Source organism: Panthera pardus, unplaced genomic scaffold, assembly GCF_024362965.1.
Source record: "Panthera pardus isolate Hobbes unplaced genomic scaffold, ASM2436296v1 HiC_scaffold_25, whole genome shotgun sequence".
Classification (NCBI taxonomy): domain Eukaryota; kingdom Metazoa; phylum Chordata; class Mammalia; order Carnivora; family Felidae; genus Panthera; species Panthera pardus.
In genome coordinates, this window is record NW_026526821.1 from 51,508,229 (window position 1) to 51,525,506 (window position 17,278).

At 38.1% G+C, this 17,278-nt stretch overlaps 1 protein-coding gene across 5 annotated transcripts in view; it reads right to left on the reverse strand.

The window, feature by feature from the left end:
* The window catches only part of CCDC138 (coiled-coil domain containing 138), a 140,643-nt gene that overhangs the window by 119,280 nt on the left and 4,085 nt on the right, over positions 1–17,278 (reverse strand). For all 5 annotated transcript variants that reach the window (XM_019434590.2, XM_019434589.2, XM_019434591.2 and 2 more), the window contains exons 4-5: positions 16,159–16,286; positions 7,063–7,247 (exon numbers count right to left, since the gene is read on the reverse strand). In XM_019434590.2, the coding sequence (XP_019290135.2) occupies positions 7,063–7,247; positions 16,159–16,286 (313 nt within the window). The remainder of the gene's footprint in view (positions 1–7,062; positions 7,248–16,158; positions 16,287–17,278) is intronic.

A 17,278-nucleotide genomic window follows, 5' to 3' on the forward strand; every position in this document is an offset into this window, starting at 1 on the left:
GTGTTTAGGACTACATGGGTACAAGTAAAGTGTGGATTACAGTAACAGCCAGACTAGCACAGCAAGTTAAGTTTGCACAGAAATTCTATCTTGTTGCAAAATGATGTGACAACATAGTGAGATTCTACTATGAGGACTCTAGAGAATTTGAGGTACAAAATGCATCAGTACTATGCAGAATAACTCCCTTTCCAGCTTCAATTCCATGTCGTACTTCAACTTCACCATCTGCTCCTTTCCTATACTCTCCGCCCCCTTCCCTTCTTGTCCTTCACTTGGACTGAAAGGCCCCAGCCCTACATTACAGTACTAACCACCTACCCAGCCTCAATGCCGCACTACTCCATACCAATGGAGAGAACTCACACATCAGGAAAAGTTGTACTGTTGTAAATTCATGGAACCTATATCAGATTCTCAATGCAGTCCAGAAATCATTTTATATTTTCATGATTCACTCTCTCTCTCACTCTCCACAGTGTTTATTTCAAGCCTTCTCCACTCTTTACTTTGAAACCTCACCTCCCTCCTACACCATTCTGTTCAGACAGCCTCATCTCTAACTTCACAGGGAATACAGAAGACAGCAGAAGGAAACACCAATCTCCTGCCCTCAAGACACACAGTTCTCTTCTTTACATTACATTACAAAGGCAGACTCAGGCTCAGGATCTCATTGCCTGCTGTCTTCTTGTGGACACTGCCATGCTGATAACCCCTGTAATATTTTTAATCTCTCCCATCTCATCTGAAATGGAGTCTCTTTTGAAAATGCCCACTAACTGCCTCCCTTTCATAAAATTCTTTAACAGTCTGTCTACACCTGTTGAACCCTCTTCTTTATTTCCTAATCACTCCTCAATTTACTTCAATCTGGCCTTGGCCTGCATCCCCCTAATGAAATGGCTTACCTATTATTGCATCTGAAGGTCACTTTCAGTTCTGTAGAGTCTCTCAACAGCATTTTATACCAGAGCCCCTTTCTTCCAACCTAAAATAATCTCTTTCATTGGTCTCCATGACACTACTTTATCCTGGTTTTCCACCTCACTCTCTGGCCAGGGCTTCTCAGTCTTCTTTGCAGGCTCTGCTTCCTCTACTGTCATTACCAATGTTCCTCAGGATTTGGGCTTAAGCCACTTCCCTTCTCATCTTATACTCTCTCTGCTTGGTTCTCTCCACTCAATTGCTAAATTACCATGTATGTGCTAACTGCTCCCCACCTACAATTGCTCAGCTCTTTCTCCTAAGTTCCAAACTCAAGTCCAAACTGCCTACTGAATTGTGCTGCTTTCAGGTAGCACAAAATAAACATGTCCAAAACTGAATTCAATTAGCCATCAGGGAAATGCAAATCAAAACCACAATGAGGTGTCACTTCACACCCACTAGGATGGTCAGAATCAAAAAGACAAATAACCAATGTTGTCAACGATGTCAAGAAAATAGAACCCTCATACACTGCTGGTGGGAATGTAAAACGATGCAGTCATATTGGAAAAGTCTTGAAAATTCCTCAGAGTCAAGCACAGAGCTACCACATGACCCTGCAATTCTATTCCTTCAAATACACCAAAGAGAGATGAAAGCAGATGTCCACACAAAATGTAAACATGAATGTTCACAGCAGCATTAGTCATAATAGCCAAAAAGTAGAAACCCACATGTCCATCAACTGATGGAAAAAAAGAAAAAAAGAAAACGTGGTGTATTTATGTAATGGAGTATTCAGTAATAAAAAGGAATAAAGTTCTGATATATGCTGCAACACAGATGAACCTCTCTTTCATCAAGCCAGGCACTTCATACACACTACATATTATATTATTTATTATATTATATTATTGCATTTATATGAAAAGTCCAGAATAAACAAATCTATACCCAGAAAATAGATTAATGGTTGCCTAGGGCTGAGAGGAGTTAGGTGGGGTGGGAGGTATCTAATGAGTAGACTGGATAATGAAAATATTTTAAAATTGGCTGTGCTGATGGCAGCATATACTCTTTGAATATACCAAAAATAACTAAATTGTACACTTTAAAAAAAATAAGAGGCCCTTCCAACATGTAAGGATACAACAAAAAGATGGCTGTCTATGAACTGGAAAGTGGGCTCCCAACAGACAATGAATCTGCTGAAGCTTGATCTTGGACGTCCTAGCTTCTGGAACTATTTGATGCGTGTTCACTGTTTTATGTAGCGCTCAGGAGGCCACTGTGAGGATATATCACATTTTCCCTTTATTGGAGATGGCTCAAGATGTATGGAATTGTTTAATCACTATATTGCACACCTGAAACTAACATAACATTGTATGTTAACTGGACTTAAAAACTTAAAAAAAAAAAAAAGATTTATTTAGTAGACCTTTTTTTGACTATCAGGTTTTAGATGTAGAAACTTTCTGGGACCAGGCCTCCACCTGCCTTCACCTGCCTCAGTTCCAGCAGTTCCTGAGGGAGATATACTTAGCCTTGGAAGAGATGGATTCTAATGCAATCATTAACAGATGCACCACCATTGGTCAACTGTTAACAAAAACTTGCTAGAATTCTTTTATCTCAGCATGATGAAAGCCAGAATGTCCTACTATGATGCTTATATTGTTTGATTAACAAAGAATCCCAGAATTCTACAAAATTGAAACTTAACTCCTGAACACAGAGTTGTCATCTCATATACTTTTAACATTCAGATTTAATATAAAAGAAATTGGTACTTTTACTCAAAGTGGTGGATATGCATCTGCAAATTACTATTCTGGTTCGCTTAAAAATATGGTCTCATTAGTGTCAGAACTCAGAATCATCTTAATGGATTTAACATTCACAGACAAAAAATGCAAACTACATCAGTGAGACAGCTATCAGATTATGGGGGAAAGACAACTCTGGGATGTTGACGATGGGAACGTAAATAAGTAGGCACAGCCACTTTGGAGAACAATTTAGTAGCACCCTGCACATTTTCTTCTTATAAGTTAAGGATACTTAAACAGAACTGTTTGTAAAGTATAAACTCCATCTTATATATTTATATAGAAATAAATAAAGTAATGGTGGTTTATTTAGAGGCCGAAATCCTACATGGCAGTTAAATACAGGCGCCTGGGTGGCTCAGTAGGTTAGGCATCCAACTGCAGCGCAGGTCATGATCTCATGGCTCATGAGTTGGAGACCCACATCAGGTTCTGTGCTAACAGCTCGGAGCTTGGAGCCCGCGTCCGATTCTATATCTGCCCCTCTCTCTGCCCTCCCCTGCTTCTGTTTCTGTCTCTCTCTCTCTCAAAAATAAACATTAAAAAAATTTTTTTAATGAGTATCTTAAAAAATAAAAAATAAAATGAATGAACTAGATCTACATTTTCCAAACACATAAATCCAAAAATATAACAATGAATGAAGCAAAGAAACTACAAAAAGAAAGCCACAATATATCATTACTTATGTAATGTTTTAAAACATTCAAAGCAATTACTACATGTGAATACATAAAAGTGCTAAAATAGGAGACAACGGATCCACACCAATTTCAAGGGAGTGCTTAATTCTGGGAAAAGGGAGAAGAAATGGGAGGGAAGAAGGCTGTTTCAACTCTAAGTGAAATACTCTATTTCTTTTAAAAATAATATATAGAATTATTAATAAAACATTAGCATTATGCAATATTAATGGGTATACAGTTGATATTATAATATTCCCTATGTTTTTCTGTAGGTCCTAAGTATTTTATAAACTTTTAAAAACTAAAATACAGTGTTACCTAGTCAAATGTTGCAAATGAAAAGATACTAATAATAATAATAAAGGAATTATTTCCTGCACAAAAATTGAAGTTATACATTTCAAAAAAACATTCAAAAGGAAAAAATAAATTTCAAAAAAACAGAATTCTCTCCTCCTCCAGTTTTGTTCCCTACCCTTAACAAAAAGCAGCATCATTTATCCAATAGCCAAAAGAATAAACCTACATTTCATTCTTGACTAAAACCCTACTGAATGGGGTGCCTGGGTGGCTCAGTTGGTTAATCATCCAACTCTTGATTTCCGCTCAGGTCATGATCTCACAGTTAGTGAGACAGGGCCTTGCATCCAGCTCCAAGCTATCAGCATGGATTGTCAGCAATCCCATGCTTGGGATTCTCTTTCCTTCTCTCTCTACCCCTTCCCCGCTCTCTCTCTCAAAATAAATAAACATTAAAAAGAATAAAAAGAATAAAACCCTACTGTACACCTTCCATATCAAAACAATCTCCAAGACCTACTGATCCCATCCCTTAAAAATGTTTAGACTCCATTCACTTCTTTCTACCCATCATCCTAACCCAGGACACCATCAGACTAGTCACATGTCTTCACATTCTGCCCTCTCTCTAGATCTCAGCTACAGGTGACAGCTTTAAATATCTATGTGAATGACTCCCAATTTAGTTACACATCCAAGACCTTTGTTCTAAATGCCAAGCTTTTAACTATTATGTCTCCATTAAATCCTCAAACTTAATCCATTCCAAACTAAAATCTTGATCTTTCTCTCTGTATCTATTCTTCTAAGTTGTACAAACCAGAAATATGGGAATCATCCCAGACACCTATTCTCTCCTATACCACATTCAACTCATTACACCAAGTCTAGCCAATTTTACCTCCAAAAGCAATCTCTAATCTATTCAATTCCATTTCTCTGCCACCATCCAGTCCAAGTTACCATTACCTCTCACCTGCATGATTACAGTAGGATATCCTTCCCAGTCTCCCAACTTCCACACCTATGCCCCTACAACCCATTGATTTAATAAGCATACATTACATTAAGCAATTCCCCTACTCTAAAAATCCTGTTACTTACTACAATTTCCTTGAATGAACATATCATCAGGCTTCTAGGGCTTCTCATACTAGACCATCACAGTCTAGTAGGGCTTATCCCTTATTCTTCCTCCACAGTTTAATTTAAATGTTACTTTCTCAGAAAACCTTACCTGACCTTTCAATCTATCCCAATCAGGTTTCATACTGTACCTATATTATTTACTTAAATTTATAAAATTATAACTATATGAGTGCTCACAATTGATTTTAATAAGCTATGTGTGGCAAGAACCATAAATATTTTATTTACTTCCATACACTCAACACCAAGCACGCAAATACATATTAACAAGTGTTCAAATGTATGTTGAATAAAATCAAAGAGTAAGACAAAATATGTACACTTAATAACATAACAGATGACCAAAAAAAAAATGTTTAAGTTAGAGTCAACTATAAATTAAACTAGATTAATCCACTGCACTTCATTTTTAATTAAATATTTGTATCTATATTGTGTTTACAGTAAATGATGTATCTTTACAAACTTGCTTATTCTTTTTGCCTGCTAATTCTTTTTTATCTTATAAATTATTAGTAAAAGAATCTTTCCAATGCGCTATTTGTTACTCTGTCACTCATTTGCTTAAAAACCTGTAGCAGCTGGGACACGTGGGTGGCTCAGTTGGACTTCAGCTCAGGGCATGACTTCACCATTCGTGAGTTCGAGCCCCACACTGGGCTGTGTGCTGATTAGCTGAGCCTGGAGCCTGCTTCCAATTCTGCCTCCCTCTCTCTCTCTGCTCCTCCCCGCAATGTGCACGCGCTCCCTCTCTCAAAAATAAAACAAAAACAGGGGTGCCTGGGTGGCTTAGTCAGTTAAGTGTCTGACTTCAGCTCAGGTCATGATTTCATGGCTCGTGGGTTCAAGCCCCACATCAGGCTCTGTGCTGACAGCTCAGAGCCTGGAGCCTGCTTCAGATTCTGTCTCCCTCTCTCTCTGCCCCTCAGCCGCTTGCGCTCTGTCTCTCCCTCTCTCTCAGATGTAAACAAACATTAAAAATACACAAAGACATTAATAAATAAATAAATAAATAAATAAATAAATAAATAAATAAATAAATAAAAAGTTCTCTTTAAAAAAACAAAGCACATTTTAAAAAAGCCTGTAACAGCTAGCCTGGCTGTTCTTTCTTCAGACAGGCTGATAAACTCAGTCTGACAAATCACTCCTTTCCCAAAACTTCTCCCCTCCAACTCCTTGCCACCTGGAATGGCCTTCCCACCTCCTCTCTAAATTTTTTCTCAGTCAACTTTAGACTCTCCTTGAGCTTTTCTCCAGTGATTTTAGGCAAAAATAATTTTTCTGAAATGCTATAGTAATTATAATCTGAATTATTTAGACAAAATGAGATACTGGGTTGTTCTTTTTTTAATACTAGTTTTTAAAAAAATGTGTAACCATTTCATTGTATGCAAACATATGTACAATTCCAGCTAGAACAGTTTCAGTCAGGAATTGTGTATTATACATACTTTTGCTTCCTTCTGTACTCCCACCTAGTGGACACTTAATAAATATATGAATTACATCTTTTAGAAATAAAAAAATCCCAAAGAAGACAAAATATCAATGTTCTGAACTGAATTCTGGTGAGAAGTGACAAGAGAACTTCTTATGTATAGGTATTTAAAACAATGCATCAGGAACACTACTTCAAAAAGCACATTTTAAGGGCACCTGGGTGGCTAAGTCAGTTAAGCATCCGACTTCAGCTTAGGACATGATCTCACAGTTTGTGAGTTCAAGCCCCACACCAGGCTCTCTGATGTCAGCACAGAACCTGCTTCGGATCCTCTCTCTCTCTGCCCCTCCCCTGCTGGTTCTCTCTAAATAAATAAATAAATAAACAAACAAACTAAAAAAAAAAAACAGAAAAAGCACATTTTACCAGCAGATATTGTTTTATTTCAGAAGCAAGGATGGGATGGAAATAAAGAAATAAACATAAAACACCAGACAGTCTGAAATCCAAGAAATATACCTATTCATAAAAACACCATTTAAATTTTTCCCTCAGCTATAAAATTTCCCTTCAATAATTGCAATAAATTTGTCCCTTCTCACCGTATCTCAACAGACTTACCTAAAATAATTTAAATGACATACTCTATTCAAATTTTATAAATGTTTGGTATTTAGAACATAAATACATCTGAATTCTAAATTCAGTTTTGAGTTCTTACCTGCAGTTTCTGATGTATTTGAAATAATTCATCATATATCTGATTAATCTGATATGGAAGTATTCTCTGCTTGTTTGGTACTTTAGATGTCGGATAGCTAACACGTCTCAGAGGACAGTCACTTGCATCACTACAACATTCAGTCCAATTTCTTGAATTTGCGGCCAAATTAGTTGGCTGGGCAACTGGTAAAAAAAATTACCAAGCTTATTAATTTACAGTTTTAAGTATTTCAGAGTAATCTTCAGAAAGTTACTTTAAATGTGAATTATAGTATTGTAAAAAGTCTCCAAGTATTGGGCTGCCTGGGTGACTCAGTCAGCTGAGCACCTGACTCTTGATTTTGGCCCAGGTTGTGCTCTCACGGTCGCGAGATCGAGCCGTGTGTCAGCCTCCGTGCTAAGCATGGACCCTGCTTGGGATTCTGTCGCTCTCTCCCTTGTCCCTCCTCCCCACTCATGTCTCTCTCAAAAACAACAAAACAAAACAAAAAAAGAAGTCTCCAAGTAGAGACTTGCAGAGAGAAAGAATTATACAATAAATGTGATAAAATGTTAACATTTAGAAGATCTGTGTAAAGGTCTTACAGATGCTCTTTGCTCTTTTTGCAACTTTTTTGTAAGTCTGAAATTATTTCAAAATAGATTTCAAAGTGCATGAAAATATTCATGTATTAACTGCCTAGGCCAAGAAATGGAAAATTACCTCAGAAGCCCCAGATCACATTCCCTTCTCTCCCTTAAACCAAATTAACTACTAAGCCAAATATAGCATTAACCATTGCTTTACTTTTTAAATTTTTACTACTTGGGTAAAAAAAATTTTTAAGACTTTGTTTTGCCTATTGTTTTGCCTGTTTTAAACTTTATATAATATCTGTAATCATTTAATGATGCAATTATGTAATTTCTATAACCTCCTTTAAATATGTTCTTATGTTAATGACAGAATCAGGTCAAAATCTTCACTACTTCATTTTGTTTTATATTTTTATATGCCAACATTCTACTATAGGTCGATACGTGAGCTGTTTGTCTACATAGATGCTCTATGCACATGGCTCCTGTTACACGCATTCAAGAGTTTACCTAGGGTATATGACTAACAGCAACAATGCTGGATCACAGGGTACATGTACATGTTCAACTGTGCTAGTGATGCCAAAATGCTTCCCAAAGTGCTTATACTAATTTACTCTCCCAACAGCAGCGGATGAGCAAGTTCCTCTTGCTTCATTTCTTTGCCAACACTGTATTGTCAGAGTTTATTTTCTGTTAATACTGAAAGCTCTGGTTTTAACTTGCATTAGCCTTCCTGAGAACACCAGTTTTAAGAAGGGGGCCTCCTATTTTACTCCCAGAACGCCAGGTTTAAGAAGGGGGTCTATTTTACTCCCCATCTTGGACAGACCCTAGGGAGCCAAAATAAAAATTACATGAATTTTTAACAAAGAAAAAGTTTCACTTCACTCAGTCCAGCAAACGCCCTTAAAGTGAAAGACACTTTCAGTGCGCTGCTTGCCTTTCTAGATTCCCAGCTCACAATCAGTAGCTTAAATATTCCTTAATTATGTTAACTTTTAAATATATTCACCCTTTTTTTTTTTTTTTTTTTTTTTTTTACATTATCCTCTATTTTCAATTGTTTTTCAGGGGGAAAATCCACCATGTAGCCGGAAACACAAGTCCAGGCATAATTATTTTTCATTTTCCTCAAACTGAGATGAATGGAACAAAGAGGATGACAAAGAGCAGGAAGGGAGAAATGAGTTTGTGTTGCGTACAGACAATGTATGCCCAGAAGAGATGCGCGGAGGCTATCAGAGAGGGAACAGTGCTCTAAAAGTCTTGCAGCCAAGAGGAAGCCATCTCTGGGTGCCCTGAAATCCTGACAAAACTATGACATGCAGCCATGTACAGAGAGAGTTATTAAACAAGTGCCTGAAGAAGTCGTACCTTAAGCAATCTGCAGTAGTCTTAAAATATTAAGGGTTTACTCAAATTTACCACAATATTTACTGACTTCCTAACAAATACTGCTATGAAAAAAAAACAAGAAATTATAAAAAGTACTTAGTTGAAAACTGTATGGAGGTTCCTCAAAAAATTTAAAACAGAGGGGAAGATGGCAGCGTAGGAGGACGCTAGGATCACTGCATCCTGCTGGTCACTTAGATTCCACCTACACCTGCCTAAATAACCCAGAAAACCACCAGAAAACTAGCAGAATGGAGTCTCTGGAGCCAAGTGCAGACGAGAGGCCCACGGAGAAGGAAGGGTGGAGAGGCGGTGTGCGCTACAGGGACTGGCGGGAGGGAGCCGGGAGCCGGGGGGGGGGGGGGGGGGGGGGAGGGGCAGCCTGCCAGCCAAGCAGAGACCCCAAGTCTGGCTGGCAAATGCGGAGGGGCCAGACGGAGTGTGTTTGGACAGCAAGCGGGACTTAACATCTGGAAGGTTATAAGTTAACAGCTCTACTCTGAGAGTGGGAAGGCTGGAGGAAAACGGGAGGGAGAGTTGCTGAACCCCGGACAACAGAGCTCAGCTTGGCTGGGAACAAAGGCGCTCGCCAGGGCCATCTCCCTCGCCCATCCCCCAGCCAAAATCCCAAAGGGAACCAGTTCCTGCCAAGGAACTTGCTTGCACTGCGCAAACACCAAATGCTGTGCTTCTGCGGATCCATCCCTCAAGCAGAGGGTCTGACTCCCTCCCGGTGCCACAGGGCCCCTCCCGAAGCGGATCACCGAAAGGAGAAGAAGGAGAAGGGAGCTGAGCCTGCCACTCCCGCCCCCGTGCACCTTGGCTATCCACCCCAGCTAATACACCAGTTCCCCAGCACCACAAGCCTGGCAGTGTGCAAGTAGCCCAGACAGGCCACGCCACCCCACAGTGAATCCTGCCCTTAGGAGAGGGGAAGAGAAGGTACACACCAGTCTGACTGTGGCCCTAGCGGTGGGCTGGGGGCAGACATCAGGTCTGACTGCTGCCCCGCCCACCAATGCAAGTTATTCAAGACAGTACAGGGAAGTGCCCGGCAGGTCTGCACCATTCCAGGGACTATCCAAAAGACCAAACTGAAGAATTCCCCTCAAAAGAATCTCCAGGAAATAACAACAGCTAACGAACTGATCAAAAAGAATTTAAACAATATAACAGAAAGTGAATTTAGAATAATAGTCATGAAATTAATCGCTGGGCTTGAAAACAGCATAGAGGACAGCAGAAAATCTATTGCTACAGGGATCAAGGGACTAAGGAATAGTCAGGAGGAGCTAAAAAATGCTATAAACAAGCTGTGAAATAAAATGGAAACGACCACGGCTCAGATTGAAGAGGCAGAGGAGAGAATAGGTGAACTAGAAGATAAAATTATGGAAAATCAGGAAGCTGAGAAAAAGAGAGAGAAAAAAATCCAGAAGTATGAGGGGAAAACTAGAGAACTAAGTGATGTACTAAAGAGAAATAATCTACGCATAATTGGTATTCCAGAAGAAGAAGCAAGAGGGAAAGGTGCTGAAGGTGTACTTGAAGAAATAATAGCTGAGAACTTCCCAGATCTGGGAAAGGAAAAAGGCAATGAAATCCAAGAGGCACAGACAACTCCCTTCAGACGTAACTTGAATTGATCTTCTGCACGACATATCATAGTGAAACTGGCAAAATACAAGGATAAAGAGAAAATTCTGAAAACAGCGAGGGACAAACGTGCCCTAATATATAAAGGGAGACCTATAAGACTCGTGACTGATCTCTCTTCTGAAACTTGGCAGGCCAGAAAAGAATGGCAGGAGATCTTCAATGTGATGAACGGAAAAAATATGCAGCCGAGAATCCTTTATCCAGCAAATCTGTCATTTAGAATAGAGAAAGAGATAAAGGTCTTCCCAAACAAACAAAAACTGAAGGAATTCATCACCACTAAACCAGCCCTACAAGAGATCCTAAGGGGGATCCTGTGAGACAAAGTACCAGAGACATCACTACAAGCATAAAACATACAGACATCACAATGACTCTAAACCCATATCTTTCTATAATAACACTGAATGTAAATGGATTAAATGCGCCTCCAAAAGACATAGGGTATCAGAATGGATAAAAAAACAAGACCCACCTATTTGCTGTCTACAAGAGACTCATTTTAGACCTGAGGACACCTTCAAATTGAGAGTGAGGGGATGGCGAACTATCTTGCTACTGGAAGTCAAAAGAAAGCTGGAGTAGCAATACTTATATCAGACAAACTAGACTTTAAAGACTGTAACAGGAGATGAAGAAGGGCATTATATAATAATTACAGGGTCTATCCATCAGGAAGAGCTAACAATTATAAATGTCTATGCACCGAATATGGGAGCCCCCAAATAAATAAAACAATTACTCATAAACATAAGCAACCTTATTGATAAGAATGTGGTAATTACAGGGGACTTTAATACTCCACTTACAGCAATGGATAGATCATCTAGACACACGGTCAATAAAGAAACAAGGGCCCTGAATGATACATTGGATCAGTTGGACTTGACAGATATATTTAGAACTCTGCATCCCAAAGCAACAGAATATACTTTCTTCTCGAGTGCACATGCAACATTCTCCAAGATAGATCATATACTGGGTCACAAAACAGCCCTTCATAAGTATACAAGAATTGAGATCATACCATGCATACTTTCAGACCACAATGCTATGAAGCTTGAAATCAACCACAGGAAAAAGTCTGGAAAACCTCCAAAAGCAGGGAGGTTAAAGAACACCCTACTAAAGAATGAGTGGGTCAACTAGGCAATTAGAGAAGAAATTAAAAAAGATATGGAAACAAACGAAAATGAAAATACAACAATCCAAACGCTTTGGGATGCAGCAAAGGCAGTCCTGAGAGGAAAATACACTGCAATCCAGGCCTATCTCAAGAAACAAGAAAAATCCCAAATACAAAATCTAACAGCACACCTAAAGGAAACAGAAGCAGAACAGCAAAGGCAGCCTAAACCCAGCAGAAGAAGAGAAATAATAAAGATCAGAGCAGAAATAAACAATATAGAATCTAAAAAAAACTGTAGAGCATATCAACAAAACCAAGAGTTGGTTTTTTGAAAAAATAAACAAAATTGACAAACCTCTAGCCAGGCTTCTCAAAAAGAAAAGGGAGATGACCCAAATAGATAAAATCATGAATGAAAATGGAATTATTACAACCAATCCCTCAGAGATACAAGCAATTATCAGGGAATACTCTGAAAAATTATATGCTAACAAACTGGGCAACCTGGAAGAAATGGACAAATTCCTAAACACCCACACACTTCCAAAACTCAATCAGGAGGAAATAGAAAGCTTGAACAGACCCATAACCAGTGAAGAAATTGAATCAGTCATCAAAAATCTCCCAACAAATAAGAGTCCAGGACCAGATGGCTTCCCAGGGGAGTTCTACCAGACGTTTAAAGCAGAGATAATACCTATCCTTCTCAAGCTATTCCAAAAAATAGAAAGGGAAGGAAAACTTCCAGACTCATTCTATGAAGCCAGTATTACTTTGATTCCTAAACCAGACAGAGACCCAGTAAAAAAAGAGAACTACAGGCCAATATCCCGGATGAATATGGATGCAAAAATTCTCAATAAGATACTAGCAAATCGAATTCAACAGCATAGAAAAAGAATTATTCACCATAATCCAGTGGGATTCATTCCTGGGCTGCAGGGCTGGTTCAACATTTGCAAATCAATCAACGTGATACATCACGTTAATAAAAGAACAATATGATCCTGTCAATTGATGCAGAAAAGGCATTTGACAAATTCAGCAACCTTCTTAATAAAAACCCTTCAGAAAGTCAGGATAGAAGGAACATACTTAAACATCATAAAAGCCATTTATGAAAAGCCCACAGCTAACATCATCTTCAATGGGGAAAAACTCAGGGCTTTTCCCCTGAGATCAGGAACACAACAGGGATGTCCACTCTCACCGCTGCTGTTTAACATAGCGTTGGAAGTGCTAGCATAAGCAATCAGACAACAAAAGGAAATCAAAGGCATCCAAATTGGCAAAGATGAAGTCAAGCTTTCGCTTTTTGCAGAGGACATGATATTATACATGGAAAATCCGATAGACTCCACCAAAAGTCTGCTAGACCTGATACATGAATTCAGCAAAGTTGCAGGATACAAAATCAATGTACAGAAATCAGTTGCATTCTTATACACTAACAATGAAGCAACAGAAAGACAAATAAAGAAACTGATCTCATTCACAATTACACCAAGAAGCATAAAATACCTAGGGATAAATCTAACCAAAGATGTAAAAGATCTGTATGCTGAAAACTATAGAAAGTTTATGAAGGAAATTGAAGAAGATATAAAGAAATGGAAAAACATTCCGTGCTCATGGATTGGAAGAATAAATATTGTCAAAATGTCAATACTACCCAAAGCTATCTACACATTCAATGCAATCCCAATCAAAATTGCACCAGCATTCTTCTCGAAACTAGAACAAGCAATCCTAAAATTCATATGGAACCACAAATGACCCCGAATAGCCAAAGTAATTTTGAAGAAGACCAAAGCAGGAGGCATCACAATCCCAGACTTTGGCCTCTACTACAAAGCTATAATCATCAAGACAGCATGGTATTGGCACAAAAACAGACATATAGACCAATGCAATAGAATACAAACCCCAGAACTAGACCCACAAAAGCATGGCCAACTAATCTTTGACAAAGCAGGGAAGAATATCCGATGGAAAAAAGACAGTCTCTTTAACAAATGGTGCTGGGAGAACTGGACAGCAACATGCAGAAGATTGAAACTAGACCACTTTCTCACACCATTCACAAAAATAAGCTCAAAATGGATAAAGGACCTGAATGTGAGACAGGAAACCATCAAAACCCTAGAGGAGAAAGCAGGAAAAGACCTCTCTGACCTCAGCCGTAGCAATCTCTTACTTGACACATCTCCAAAGGCAAGGGAATTAAAAGCAAAAATGAACTACTGGGACCTCATGAAGATAAAAAGCTTCTGCACAGCAAAGGAAACAACCAACAAGACTAAAAGGCAACCAACGGAATGGGAAAAGATATTTGCAAATGACATATCGGACAAAGGGCTAGTATCCAAAATCTATAAAGAGCTCACCAAACTCCACACCTGAAAACCAAATAACCCAGTGAAGAAATGGGCAGAAAACATGAACAGACACTTCTCTAAAGAAGACATCCGGATGGCCAACAGGCACATGAAAAGATGCTCAACGTCATTCCTCATCAGGGAAATACAAATCAAAACCACACTCAGATATCACCTCACACCAGTCAGAGAGGCCAAAATGAACAAATCAGGAGACTATAGATGCTGGAGAGGATGTGGAGAAACGGGAACCCTCTTGCACTGTTGGTGGGAATGCAAATTGGTGAAGCCACTCTGGAAAACAGCGTGGAGGTTCCTCAAAAAAGTAAAAATAGACCTACCCTATGACCCAGCAGTAGCACTGCTAGGAATTTACCCAAGGGATACAGGAGTACTGATGCATAGGGTCGCTTGTACCCCAGGGTTTATAGCAGCACTCTCAATAGCCAAATTATGGAAAGAGCCTAAATGTCCATCAACTGATGAATGGATAAAGAAATTGTGGTTTACATACACAATGGAGTACTCTGTGGCAATGAGAAAGAATGAAATATGGCCTTTTGTAGCAACGTGGATGGAACTGGAGAGTGTTATGCTAAGTAAAATAAGCCATACAGAGAAAGACAGATACCATATGTTTTCACTCTTATGTGGATCCTTAGAAACTTAACAGAAACCCATGGGGGAGAGGAAGGAAAAAAAAAAAAGAGGTTAGAGTGGGAGAGCCAAAGCATAAGAGACTCTTAAAAACTGAGAACAAACTGAGGGTTGATGGGGGGTGGGAGGGAGGGGAGGGTGAGTGATGGGTATTGAGGAAGGCACCTTTTGGGATGAGCACTGGGTGTTGTATGGAAACCAATTTGACAATAAACTTCATATATTGAAAAAAAAAAAATTAAAACAGAACTACCCTATGACCAAGCGACTGCACTACTAGGTATTTATTCAAAGGATACAGGAATGCTGATTCAAAGAAGCACATGAATCTCAATGTTTATAACAGCACTATCAACAAGAGTCAAATTATGGAAATAGCCCAAATGTCCATCGACTGATGAATGGATAAAGAAGATTATATCTATATATACAGATTATAACTATCTATCTAATGGAATACTACTCAGTGATTTAAAAGAATGAAACCTTGCCATTTGCAATGATGTGGATGAACCTAGAGTATATTATGCTAAGAGAATTACCAGTCAGAGAAAGATAAATATCGTATGATTTCACTCATGTGTGGAATTTAAGAAACAAAACAGATGAGCATAGGGGAAGGGAAGGAAAAATAAGACAAAAACGAGAAGGCGGCAAACCATAAGAGACTCTTAAATACACAGATGAAACTAAGAGTTGCTGGAGGGGAGGTGGGGCAAGGGGTTGTGCTAAATAATGTGTACTAAGGAGGGCACTTGTTGAGATGGGCACTGGGTGTTGTGTATAAGTGATGAATCACTAAATTCTACTCCTAAAATCAATACTACACAGTATGTTAATTATTTTGGTAAGTTTTGAGAGTATGGGAATACTACTGGAAAACAATGAAGTTTATCTTTCTCTTCTTTAGTTTAACAATAAGCACAATTACTGCCTCATGGCTTACACAAATGCAAGATCACAGAAATATACAGAGAACCAGTGTTATTACTACAGGATAAGCTTTATGTGCTCTACTTAACAAAGCTACTTTTTAAATGACTGTTCTAGGGGCACCTGGATGGCTCAGTTGGTTGAGTGTCCAACTTTGGCTCAGAGCATGATCTCACAGGTGGATAGCTGACAGATCAGAGCCTGGAGTCTGCTTCGGATTCTGTGTTTCCCTCTCTCTCTGTCCCTCCCTGGCTCGTGCTCTCTCCCTCCCTCTCTCTCTCTCTCTCTCTCAAAAATAAATAAAACATTAAAAAAAAAAAAAGAATGAAAGAAATGACTGTTCTAAAATGAGTATCTCTTTTACCTTTTTCTATGTCTTTAAAAGACTGCTTGGTTATTTTGGAGGTACTAACTCCATAATCATTTTCAATTAAGTCTTCTTTTGCTTCTTTTTGCTTCAAATCTTGAAAAGAATCCAGTTCATCATCTAGGCTTTAAAAATAAAAAATTCTATCACAGCATTCTGGAAGTTTTCTACAGTATTTAAAAAAGATAAAAGTGCTTTCCAAATATTAACAGCACAAAAATTGAAAACAAAGTAACAAGTAAACATTTTAAAGTGGAAAACATAAAAATATGAAAAATAACAGCCAATGGTCTAAAAACTCACTACAAACATCTTTCTACATATTCAAATGGGCACAATTTAAAATAACATATACCTATAGAATGTTCTACAACTGCCAATCTCTTTCCTTTGATTCCTAATATTTCTGTGAGGTCACTATAACAGGTAATGTCAGCTATAATTTTAGCTAAAAAAATGTAATGTTAACAGGAAGAAACCAAACCCTAAAGAATTTAAATAATGGACAGGTGACATAACTAGTAAGGTGAAGCAGAACTAGAATCTCAGGTGTTTTCTCCAAAAAGATGATCTCAAAGTTGAAATTTCTAGAGCAGTGCTGTTCAAGGAATATAATTCAATCACATAAGATAATTTAAAATTCCCTAGGAGCCATACTAAAAACATAAAAAGACATAACATTTTAACTATGTGTTATATTTAACCCAGTATATCTAAAAGATTATTTTAACATATAATCAATATAAAAATTATTAAGATATTTTGCATTCTTTATCCATCTTTGAAATCCGGTGTGTATTTTGTACTTACAGCATTTCAAGTACTCAATAGCCTCATGTGGCTTGTGGCTACTTGTGCTGGACAGTACTATAATTCCAGATTAGATAATAACTAGGGAATGTTAAAAAACTGTCTAATGTTATAAAAACTTTCATAGTTCAAAGGCTTCAAATTATAACTGGAAATTATACCCAGATTATTTATAAAAACAAAAAATGACAAAACTATCAGTTAAATATAAGAAAATAATTTCCAGAAATTCATAATCTGAAAACAATTTTTTACTTTCCTTACTCTATATTCAATCTACCTCATGTCCAAATCTTAAATCTAGATT